A 12171-nucleotide genomic window follows, 5' to 3' on the forward strand; every position below is an offset into this window, starting at 1 on the left:
CAAGAGACTGTCTTTTTTCCATTGGACATTCTTTCCTGCTTTGTCAAAGATGAGTTGACCATAGAGTTGAGGGTCCATTTCTGGGCTCTCTAATCTGTTCCATTGATCTATGTGTCTGTTTTTGTGCCAGTACCATACTGTCTTGATGATTATAGCTTTGTAATATGGCTTGAAATCTGGAATTGTGATGCCTCCAGTTTTGATTTTCTTTTTCAACATTCCTTTGGCTATTCAGGGTCTTTTTTGGTTTCATACAAATTTTAGGGTTCTTCGTTCCAGCTCTGTGAAAAGAGTTGATGGTATTTTGGTAGAGATTGCATGTGTAGATTGCTCTGGGTAGCATAGACATTTTAACAATATTTGTTCTTCCAGTCCATGGGCATGGAATGTTTTTCCATTTCTTTTTGTCTTCCTCAATTTCTTTCATGAGTGTTCTATACAGAGTACAGATCCTTTACCTCGTTGGTTAGGTGTATTCCTAGGTATCTTACGGTTTTTGGTGCAATTGTAAATGGGGTCAATTCCTTGAATTCTCTTTCTTCTGCCTCATTGTTAGTGTATAGAAATGCGACTAACTATTGTGCATTGATTTTATATCCTGTGACTTTGCTGATTTCCTGTATCAGTTCTGGCAGTTTTTTGGTGGAGTCCTTTGGGTTTTCTACATAGAGAATCATGTCATCTGCGGAGTGAGAGTTTGACTTCTTTGCCGATTTGTATGCCTTTTATTTCTTTTTGTTGTCTGATACTCAGCTTCATTTTCATTTCTTAAAGAGAAGCTATTCCTGATTCTCCAGACTAAGTCAGATTTTTTCTGTTAGGAGTTCATAAAATAGTATATTTCCTTTATAGCAGTCACTGTAGTTTGTATGCATTCACATTTCTGTGGTTTCTTTTTTTAGTTTTTTATTTTTAAGTAATGTGTACACCCAGTATGGGGCTCAAACTCACAACCCCAAGATTAAGAGTAGCACACATGCTCTATCAGGTGAGCCGGCCAGGTGCCCCTCTTTTTTTTTTTTTTTAAGGTGAATTAACAAATTATTTCCTAAGTACGATAAGGATTTTTTTTTTCCATGTGGTTCTTTAATTCGTATCTGTCTCTTCCACTAAACTCCATGGGGGCAGAGTCTGTGTCTTTATTCCTAGCATTCAATACAGTGAGTAATGAGAACCTGTGAGACATGAAAGACTTTCTTTCTTTCTTTCTTTTTTTTTTTTTTAAGATTTTATTTATTTATTTGACAGAGAGAGAGACAGCGAGGGAGGGAACACAAGCAGGGGGAGTGGGAGAGGGAGAAGCAGGCTTCCTGCCGAGCAGGGAGCCTGATGCGGGGCTCGATCCCAGGACTCTGAGATCATGACCTGAGCCGAAGGCAGACGCTTAACGACTGAGCCACCCCGGTGCCCCGACAGTGTTTTTCCCTCCCAACCTGTTCCCGTATTGACGTGTAAGAAACACCCTACATACTTAGGCTGGAAGAATAGGTCCCATTTGTTCTCTTCCCAGATCATGAGTTTGACTTTCTCTTGGATTGCCTAAAAACAAACCTCTGTTAGGCATTTATTAGAGGAAGAATAGGATATGGTTGAGTAAGATGAATGCTCTCGATCCGGATGGTTCGGTCTACTGGTGAGCCATTTCAGGGCCTGGCCTGCTTGTCTCTGGGAGATGGCCAGCCTTGGATTTGTTGAGTAGGTGGAATTCATTTGGAGCTGAAATTCATTGGCTTTCTGAATGGTCAAAGCTATTTCCATTGGTTGGCAGAATTCTCTGTTGTTACATTGTATATTGGCCTACCAAAAGTGAGGTCCCACCTCTCTGAGTGTGGGTGTATGATTTGGTGAGTGTTAATGTTCTTAGTTGTGGACAGCAGAATCCACACTAGCTAGAATAGAAAGAGATATTGGTTAGCATATAGAATTTTGGGGAAGACCAGACAATTAAGCTTGGATCTGACAGAGGCAGAAGTAATATAACCGGGAAAAGTGCTCAGTGACACCAAAGAACTATTTGAGCAGAAATGCCACAGCTGCCACAAAGTTAGAGATCAGATAGCAGAACTTTTAGAACTTCTGCTAAGTAAGTTCCTGCAGAAAAACCATATGCCTCCATGACTATTTGACACGTGAGTGCCCAAATCACAGTCAGTCCCACTTTGGTCTTCTGGGTCTTGTACAGGTGTGCCTGCTTGGTAGAAACTGCCTTATACATGGGACCTTAGCTGCAAGGGAATCTAAGGAATATAGTCTGTAGCTTTCCAGTCTCTTGGAGGAGGAAAGCATGCTAGGACCTGGTATTGGGTGAGCTAGTCTGTGTTGTCTGCCATAGCAGATTAAGAGCTGACCATTACAGACAGACCTCATTAGTCAGTAAGTGTTTTATTTGAGTTTAGTGCAAATGATTAAGCTTGGTGTACTACCTTTTAGGAACTTAACATGGGAACATATAACATGAAACAGAGTAATATATTTTAGACTCTCAGTGGTGGATTTTTGCCTCCATAAGTTATGCACCTTATGGAGCTATATGGTTTTGCATAGTACCCATATGTTTGCCTCTTCATTCATGAAATGTTCTTATCGAGGGCACTGAGTGTTAGCTGTTCCGTACGGTACTGGGAGCTAGTAATGCAAGGGAGAGTAAGACAATCTGCATTCAGGAAACTCACAGACTTGGTGTGGCAGTGTTTTTCAGCAGAGATGTGCATTTACATTAAGTTGTGAAGTTAAAAAGTAAAAAAGCAGGACTCCACATTTAGATCTCCACTCTGAGCTGCATGCACCAGTGTGAAGTTCTTAAGGGAGACTGATATGCAGAGTCCAGGAGCCAGATTTTTAGCAGACTTTCCTATTGATTCTTAAGCATTCTCCCTTGGTAAAGAGGCCCTGGTCCAGTGGATCAGCTCATAACCATTTTGTTTTGTTGCTTTTGAAATCTTAGGACTATGTTTCCGCTTGTAACAGTTGTTTCCCACTTTGCTTTAAAAAGTTGTAAAAACACATACTTGTTTTACAGGAGCAGAGTTACCAGGGCAGGTTATTTCCATGGCAGCTTCTACTCTGGCAACCTTGGCCATCTCCATCACAGGGTACGAATCAAACCCTGAGGACCCGCCCTCCACCCATCCTGCAGGTGACTGACTTTACGAAGAAATGTTTTCAAAATCATTCTGAAAATGAAAGACGCTTTATAAAGGATAAACTTAAGGACGTGAGCATCACAGAATGCAATTTACTGGTCCTTCCTTTTCCTTTGATTTCTCTTTTTCACTATTTCCTCCTCTCATCTTTGTTCTCACATAATCACTTTTTTCATGCTTTTAATTATTTACCTTTTTATGTTTCTTATCTTGAATCTTCATCTTTTCCCTTTTTTTTTTTTAAAAAACTTTTCTTATTTTTCTTTTGTTATTCCTTCTCACTTTCCTTTCATTTTATTTTTTTTTTCTTGGTGCCCTCTGTACCTTTTCCATATTTTTTCCCACTTAATACTTTCCTGGATTTTCCACTTCTATAGCTGTCAGTTCTTCTTCATTGTTCTATTTTGCTCTCTTTACATTTGTTCTCTTTACATTTTGCTTTTGTTGTTGACCCAACTTTTTCTTTCTTTCTTTCTTTTTTTTTTTTTCTCTCTTACAGTCATCAATTTCTCTGGCATTTCTTGCTTTCCTTCTCAAAGTTTGCTTTGCATGCCTCATGCTGTTACTATATTAACTGTTTCCCCTAAAGTGGACTGTTTGGTTGTTCTGGATACCATGCTTCTAAGAGATCCAGCTGGTAGATTTACATCAGCTTTAAAGTCACACTGTCCTCACACAGGGTTTAGGAATGGAAAGGGCCATCTCTGTGCCAAGCAGTCTACTAGTGCCAGGGGATTTTCAGTTACAGAATATTTTTGGTGAGCTCTTCCTGAACAACTGACTTTCGAAAACTCTTGAAAGGAGGGATCAGCTAAGAAAAGTCATTTGGAGTGGTAGGAAAACACATTTTTATTTCACATTGAATCATGTTTTCTGAATGAAGGAGGGGATGATGTTTTTGTTTTGGACTTACTCTTCTAAGTATCTACCACACCCACCAACATGATGTATCCAAATTAGAAAGATTCTTAAAGAGCAGAGTCAAACAGAAGCGTATTATAACTAGTTTGGGCTGGTGAGATGGGCTGACATACGGTGTTGCTAGTATGTCAGTAGTAACAGTTTACTCACAGATAAACATTTAACATTAGGAGAGGCACTAAGGACATTATAATACAGCACTCAGAGGGCTACTGTGTAGTTCCTTATGAACATTATGAAATGAGAGGGAAGGTTGTCTTTCAGCAGTATTTAGGGAGCACCCACTGTATGTCAGGTACTATTCTGTGTGCTGTTCAGCGGAGGGAGAACAAGACAGACAAGGTCTTAGCTCTCCTGGAGGTGACATTCAACTGAAGGAAGAAAGTGCGACAGGGTAAGTGGAACACGATATAACTACATAAAACTATGTAAAAACTATGGGACAGTATGGGGGTTCTTGTTTCTTTCCTTTATTTTTGAGACTTCATGAAATATAATATACTTTTGTCATTAGCTTTTTTAATGGAAGGCAAAATGCGAGTTGTAGGGTGTTACTCATTTTCATCATCATGGTATATACTGAATAATATTAAGACTTAGATGATTTCTGAGGTATATGGTATTTTTTGGTAAAACCAGGAAATAGAAATAATATAACCCTATAGTAAAAGGTAACTTGGTAGTTGCATTGTTAGAAAACAGTACTTTATGTGAAATCATTCGGTATAATCTCCTTTATTTGAAAATTCCTCACCCCCAGCAATATGTCATTGTTTTATTTCTCATTCTAAGGGAATGACCTGTTTCAAAGCCCTGGGTTTGTTTTTATAAGAGCAGTTGGCTCCATTTTAGGTGAAATGACACTGAAAAGCCATTCTGTATCAGAAATACATATATATCTAATAAAATTATATTAAAAGAGGCGGCATTTTTAGATGTAGGAATTCTGTATCTTAATATTGTTGCTTTATACGGTTTGAGGAGTTTTCATGGGGTAATTATAATTCTCAGCTATTTTGTCATAGTTTTTTGTTTAAATTATATATATATATATATATATATATATATATATATATATATAAAACTTTGAACAGTGTGAAGTGCATACAGTAAAATGTAAAAAAAATCACCATACCCAGCTCTACCCCCCAACAAACTCAGTTTCCCTAGATTTAAATACGGTCAGTAATGTAATTCTCCACACGTTTTTCAGTGCATATGCAAGCATACATCCAGATCTTCGTTTCTTTTTTAATCCAATATAATCATACTATCAGAGTCCATTTTGAAGGCTTACAATAGAGTAGCTTAGTGAATTGCTCTGTAGGACTGCTAACTAATGTGGACTAATATGGTGATGATTTTACCCCCCTTTTCAGAAACCATGGACAGAGGAGAGCCCCCTCCAGCGCTCTCTTCCTCTCCTTCACCTTCCTCTCCTTCACCCACTCTGGGCAGACAAAGGCCTGAAATGGGAACATTTGTCAGGAAGAAGAAGACCAGCGACATCTACTTTGTGTCCCTCGTGTGGGCCATTATTGGAGTCCAACTCTGGTTGAACCTGTGGATTGTACAGTTGCTGCCAGTGCCTATTGCTGGTAATTGGTCCCTTATGGTCTGGTCTTGGAAGACTTCTTTTTCTTTAAATTTTGGATTTTAATATTTGAGGTAATATTACTCTCTTTTAAGATAAAACAACTGTATATTTAAAGCTGTCTTCTGAGAATGGAAAAGTAAGTAATTCAGGTGAATTTTAGAAGAATCTTTTATTTCATGCTTTACTGATTGTTTGGGCTTAACCTCTTACTGCAGTCAGAACCTTTGCCAAATTTACTTGTTTATTTTTTTATTTTTTAAAAGATTTTATTTGAGAGAGAGAATGCGTGTGTGCAAGCACGAACAACGGGGCGGGGCATAGGGAGAAGCAGACTCCCTGCTGAGCAGGGAGCCCGATGCAGGGCTTGATCCAGGACCCTGAGATCAGGACCTGAGCCACCCAGGTGCTCCCCTTTGCCAAATTTATTAAGTCCTCAGTTGATGCTCTGGGTCCTGCCATCCAGATACCGCCTAAATTTGATTAGTCCTTTCTTTATCAAAGCTTTTCATTATTGATTTAAACATAATTTCCTTTTTGGAGCCTGTTTTCCACCATGGTTTAAAAATCTAAACTCATAGGACCATTTACCTTCTAGATCCTTAGTTTTAAAACTTGTGATTCTCATTAACTTGGACAGTTAATGAAATAGTTACCTTTTAAAAAAAAAATTTTTTTTTTTAAAAGATTTGTTAGGACCAGAACACTGTATAGTGCTTGTCCTTAGAGAACATAGAATATGAGGTCGAAGTTTGTATCTGCTTCTTGCATTCTCAAACAGAACTTCTGTTTGGCAATTGGAACTAGTCACAAAGTACATACCATAGCTATGCTTTCTGTTAAGGAATTTATAGAATTGTTTAGTGAAATAGTTTAAATTGCTCTTTCTGAATTGTTCCGTACATTTTTGGTTTTGCCAAATGATTTATTTTATACTGCCAAATTGTGTCAGGTACTGTTGGAACCCCCTTCTCTTTAAAAGTTGTTAGCAGGAGTTAACATTTATCCTAGGCATTTCTTGACCTTCAGCCTATCATAACGATTTGACATGGTTTGGGAGAGCAGGCTTTGAACAGGGGGCCCCCAGAACATTTTCTACAGCCTGTAATTACTCTGGGCTTATTCTGGAGACCATAGGTGCTTTCCTAGGACCTCTCTAGAGATTTAAAAATGTTAATGATGGAATTGCCTTTTTTTCTTAATTGATTTTTATTTAATATTAGCTTCACTGTTTTAGAAAGGTCACATGAAATTAAAGGACCTTTTCACGTTCTGACTTTGTAATCTATGTTTTGGTTTTATATGCATTCCTTTCTTCTAGTTTGGATCCTCAAAAAGCTTATTATTCACTTTGGAGTTGTGGACTTCCTGGAGAAACGCTGCCTCGTGTGGTGGCAGGCCGTGGAGCACTTCCTCAGGGAGCGGCAGGAGGCTCTCGCCCCGTGGCCAGTTGTTGGGCTTGGAAAATTCTTGTTAAAAGTCGATAGCAAGGTATTGTATTTTAAGACTTGGGCTGTTTTAATGGAGTTTATATATGCATATATTCCATGTCATGGTATTTGGTATTCATACTATGATTGTCGATAACACATTTCATGTCTACATCTGTTATGAAATTTAAAGTTTAGAATTATGGCTTATGTAAGGGTAGGATAGATTTAGTTTAAGTCAGTATTTTGTAAGTAGTTTTCCCTCTTAAAAATGGGAGAAGAGGATGTTATGGAGCACCTGTTCAACTCCCTCATTTTATAAGGATCAAATTGAAATCTAGAGGGGCTATGTGATTTGTGTACAATTATATTGCCAGGTAATGCCGCCTCAGTGCAGTATTTCTGGAGTAATTCCTACATGTCAGATAATGGGCTAAGTCCTCAGGAAAATCCACTGACTCAGAGAAAACTAGATGCAGGAGCTCTGTTTAGTGGAGAGACAGCAGTCCATTAAAATTCAGACTCAGTGGTTAGGAGCATGAACCCTGATCCCAGTTCTGCTATTTACTAGCTATGTGATCTTGGATGAATTTCTTAACCTTTCTGTGCCTTGTTTTCCTTATCAATACAATAAATATAATAGCATGCATCTCGGAGAACGGCTGTGGGAGTTAAATGAGTTAATAGATGTACAGTTCCTAGATCAAAGCCTGATTCATAATAAGCTCTGTGTGTTAGCTGTGGTTTTAATTTGTGGAGCAAAGTATGTACAGAGTACAGTGTTAGTACTGAGCAAGAAAGGACTCACTATTGGCGAGGTAGTGGGAGAGGGGAGGTTTTGCAGAAGAGGTGGTGCCAGAGCAAATTTTGAAGCACAAGTAGGAGTTTCTTAGGTAACAGGGCAGGAGGAATAGGTGGACGGAGCAGGGCAGAGGTAGATAGAGACTGCCGCAGCCTGACTTCTTTGGGAGCTCCAAGGAAACAGGCATGGTGGGATATATGCAGAAGCAAGGCTGGAGAGTCAGGTGAGACCCAGTCGAGGTCTTTGTGGGTGCTGTGCTGTGTGAGCCAGACTTCCTCACAGAGCCTAGTAACTGTTTCCCGAGCAGGTCCGTCCATGACTTCAGGTTAGGTGAAGTCACTAATACTGTTAGATTAAACCAGCGTAGATAGAGATGAGAAGAATAACTGGAGTTCATGTGAGGTGGAAGGAAAGAAGTCTTTTAAAGCCATGGTAACATCTCCTGGGGCAACAGAGATGCAGGGGGATATTTTTTTCTGTTTTTTTTTTTTTTTTAAGATTTTATTTATTTATTTGAGAGAGAGTGAGTGAGAGGGAGAGGTAGAGAGAATTTGAAGCAGACTCCGCAGCACAGAGCCCAACGTGGGTTTCGATCCTGCCACCGCGAGATCATGATCTGAGCCAAAACCAAAAGTCGATCTTTCTGTCTTCCAGAAAGTTTGCCAGTTTTAATTACCATCAGTGTAACATAAGGCAATGCCCGTTTCCTGAGCTCTTGCCAATACTAGATCTTATAATGTAACAAAATGTCCTTTTCAGTTTCATAAAAAGAAGTATCTCAATGTGGTTTTAATTTGAAATTTTAAAAAATAGAGTTTGCTTATTGGCTATTTATATTTTTATTTTGTGATTTGCCTATTTGTATTCTTACTTTTTTCAACTTTTTAAATAAGAAAAAGTCTAAGACTTCCCACAAATTTTAACATATTTATCACATCTTCCTGGTATAGGGTGAAGCTTTGTCTTACTAGAGCAGATTTAGTCCTTCAGACTCTTTAAAGAGGGCGACTCTTAATTTCAGTTAACGTCTGACAGCCTTACCACTATTAAGAAGGGATGGACACACTAAATCTTGTTTTCAGAATTCCACGGACTTATATTTGGAACCCTTCACTTAGGACAACTCTATAGTTGTGTCAGTTGAAGTTCTGGGGGTATCAAAAGTATTTGTGATGGAGTAGCCTTGTAAAAATTTGTCATTTTTTTATTCAAATTTGTATGCCAATTTGTTCTTTTTTTTTCTTTTTTTAAAGATTTTATTTATTTAATTGACAGAGAGAGAGGGAACACAAGCAGGGTGAGTGGGAGAGGGAGAAGCAGGCTTCCTGCTGAGCAGGGAGCCCGATGCGGGGCTCGATCCCAGGACTCTGGGATCATGACCTGAGCTGAAGGCAGTCGCTTAACCAACTGAGCCACCCAGGCGCCCCCCAATTTGTTCTTCTTAAGGAAGAGAGACAGTAAAATGAATAAAACTAGCATTTTGGGCTCTAATAATAAAACATATCAGAATAAATGTCTATCGCAAACTGAGTGTCTAGTGGTAATTGATGCCATAATTATATCTTATCTAATAATATATATGGGCTGCTGCTTTGGGGAATAAATCTGTTTTTCATGTTTCTGTTAAATTTTGATTGATTAGACTACTGTTTTTGAAAATATTCCTCTACAGGAGATTGTTTGAAGTATAGTTTTAAACATGCATTGAGTGTACTTTTAGTAAAAAACTCTGCAAAGAGCATTTACAGTTACTCTGATAAAATTATGCTTTTTAGCTTTTATACTTTTTATATCACTAATAATGCCTTAAATCCTATGTTTAACGAGTTTTACATCATGTGTCCACTAACTAGCATTAGTTATTATAGGGCTAAATATTGTGAGGTGTTTAGATGAGGTAATGTTAATTGTGAAAGAAAGGATGTTACATAAAGTAGAAGGATGTGTGCCAGAAAAATTGAGATGGAAGGAAATACACCAAATATTAACAGAATCTTGGATGTGTCTGCTCTTTGGCCATGTGTTCACTGTTCCAAATGAGCTGTGAAGTGTTTCACTGTTTAAAAAAATGTGAAATAACCAATACTATAAAGCTACAACCACAAAGTTCAATGAACACATAGTATATGAACATGAATTAAAAATCCTTTTGGTACAAGATAATGTGAAAGAATCTTAGTTATTATTCTGATCTTTGGAATTTGGTGTGACTATTTAAGCTGATAAACATTCAGGCTATTTTATGTATTTTTAATTGTTGAATTGCCCACAAAGCTTGTGGTTATTTCAATCTGTATATCTTAAACAAATACTATATTCACTTGATTTTAAAACTTTGTTAATGCATTACAATTATTTTTCTAGTTTTTGTTTTGTTTTTTTGGTCTGGGATTATTTCCTTCTCATACTCTCAGTGACTTTCTTTTCTTTTCATACTATTATTGCATTCTCTAATGATATTCCACTGTTCTTATCTTCTCTTACCTTACCCCCTATCCTCAAGCTCTGGCACTGGCTAAATAAGAAGGTAAATGAACACATGGATGTTGGTTTTTACTATTGAATTCTGTAACTTCCCCCTGTATCTCCATTCTCATTCTGTTTCTGTCCATATGTCAAAATTAGTTTTTGCTTTTAAAGTTCAAATTAATAAGCTATGGAAGGTCGTGAAATGTTGATACTATCACAGTACAATTTGCTCAACACCCAAAGCTATATATTTAGGATATATGGTTACTATCTCCTTGCCCAGGTGTGTGTAAGAAGTTCTGTCTTACAGTCATTCTGTCCACAGTGAGTGAGTGACGTTCCTTTTCAGCTCTATAATGTAGCCTTACTTTAGTCTTCTTTGATGTGTGAGAGCACATTAGGCAAGAGTTACCGAAAAGGAAAGAGAACTTTTTTTTTTTTAAAGATTTTATTTATTTATTTGAGAGAAAGAGAGCATGAGCAGGGGGGAGAGGCAGAGAGAGAGGGAGAAGCAGGCTCCCTTTTGAGCAGGAAACCAGATGCAGGGCTGGATCCCAGGGCCCCGGGATCAAGACCTGAGCCAAAGGCAGAAGCTTAAATGACTGAGCCACCCAGGCGCCGCAAAAAGAACTTTTTATTGCTACTTATTTTATAAATGACACAGGAATTTTTTAAAAAGATAAATTTGTGAAATACTTGATTCACTTGGCTGGTAATTTTATATAGTGTCTTTTTTTTTTTTTAATAGCTACTATTCTAGAATTTCATTTTTAACTTAAAAAAGATTGTGGTCATGGCCTGTGACCTCGTATTTCCCAAGGTATGAGGTTGTATGTATGGTGAATGCTTCACATGATTTGCATGAAATAGGTACATTTTTAATAACTTTGATAAAGGATAATCCAGATAAATTAGGAATGCTGTACTTGTGATATATAGTCCACATATAGTAGTTCTAGACTTAAATTCATCAAATCCCTGAGACAGATAGCCAGAGGTGACATTTATGTGTATTGTGTTTAGACACAACAAAACTCTAAAATTGGCAGTGGAGATATTATAGCAGACCTTAAGAAGAATGTGGTACTTCTTAGAAATAGACCAAGGTGACACTTTTGAGTGTAGAGATTAGGGTTTTCTTCTTTCTTTTGAAGAAGAAGAAAGAGGGGACTTGACAATGTCTTAAACTTCTGAACTTTGGATTGAAAATAAACAGTGTGTAAAATACATACATACATACACTTACCAGGCACTCTCTCGCTCCCACCAACGTACATGCTGTTGTCTGTACCTCCATTCCCTGCAAAACTAATATGAGTAAATGAGTTCAATCCTTGGCAAATGATAGTCCTGCAAACAAAAGCCACATTTTCTTGTTTTGATCAGAAGAGGTGGTTTTATACACTGCTCCAACTTGTGTACATTGAAATGAAATTGTCCTCAAGGGATGAGAGAAAGGAGAGCCAAAGTCATTAGGTGCAATTTGATTTAACCTTAGGTGACTACATGAGTTAGATCACCTAATTTAGGAACCTAATTCATAGCTAGTCAGTTGTGACTCAGTTTTAAAAGATTCCTAAGAGATCAAGTGACGGTTTCCTTTCTTTGATGATTCCGTATAGCACGGGTAAAGCATTGGTGGAGAGCAGGAGTGCTGCTGTAAGTTCTGGGACTGTGCGTTCTAGGGAAGCACATAAATAAGTTGAGGTCTGTTTTATTACATTACATCCAAGGTCAGAAAATTTGCAGCATTGGGTATTTGGTTTTTCAGATTCAAGTGGAGTGAATTCAAGGGAAGGGAGGGTGAGAGAG

General features: G+C 38.0%; 1 protein-coding gene across 6 annotated transcripts in view; it reads left to right on the forward strand.

Annotated features, from left to right (window-relative positions):
* Nucleotides 1-12171, forward strand: part of TMEM245 (transmembrane protein 245) — a 101375-nt gene that overhangs the window by 25192 nt on the left and 64012 nt on the right. For 3 of the 6 annotated variants that reach the window (XM_073876593.1, XM_073876594.1, XM_073876595.1), the window contains exons 4-7: nucleotides 3020-3136; nucleotides 5444-5662; nucleotides 6980-7149; nucleotides 10394-10417. In XM_073876593.1, the coding sequence (XP_073732694.1) occupies nucleotides 3020-3136; nucleotides 5444-5662; nucleotides 6980-7149; nucleotides 10394-10417 (530 nt within the window). The remainder of the gene's footprint in view (nucleotides 1-3019; nucleotides 3137-5443; nucleotides 5663-6979; nucleotides 7150-10393; nucleotides 10418-12171) is intronic. The other 3 variants (XM_025888313.2, XM_073876596.1, XM_073876598.1) reach the window with 3 other exon arrangements.

The sequence above is a fragment of the Callorhinus ursinus genome, unplaced genomic scaffold, assembly GCF_003265705.2.
Source record: "Callorhinus ursinus isolate GAN/ISIS: 27379988/994484 unplaced genomic scaffold, GSC_fseal_2.0 scaffold24, whole genome shotgun sequence".
Taxonomy (NCBI): domain Eukaryota; kingdom Metazoa; phylum Chordata; class Mammalia; order Carnivora; family Otariidae; genus Callorhinus; species Callorhinus ursinus.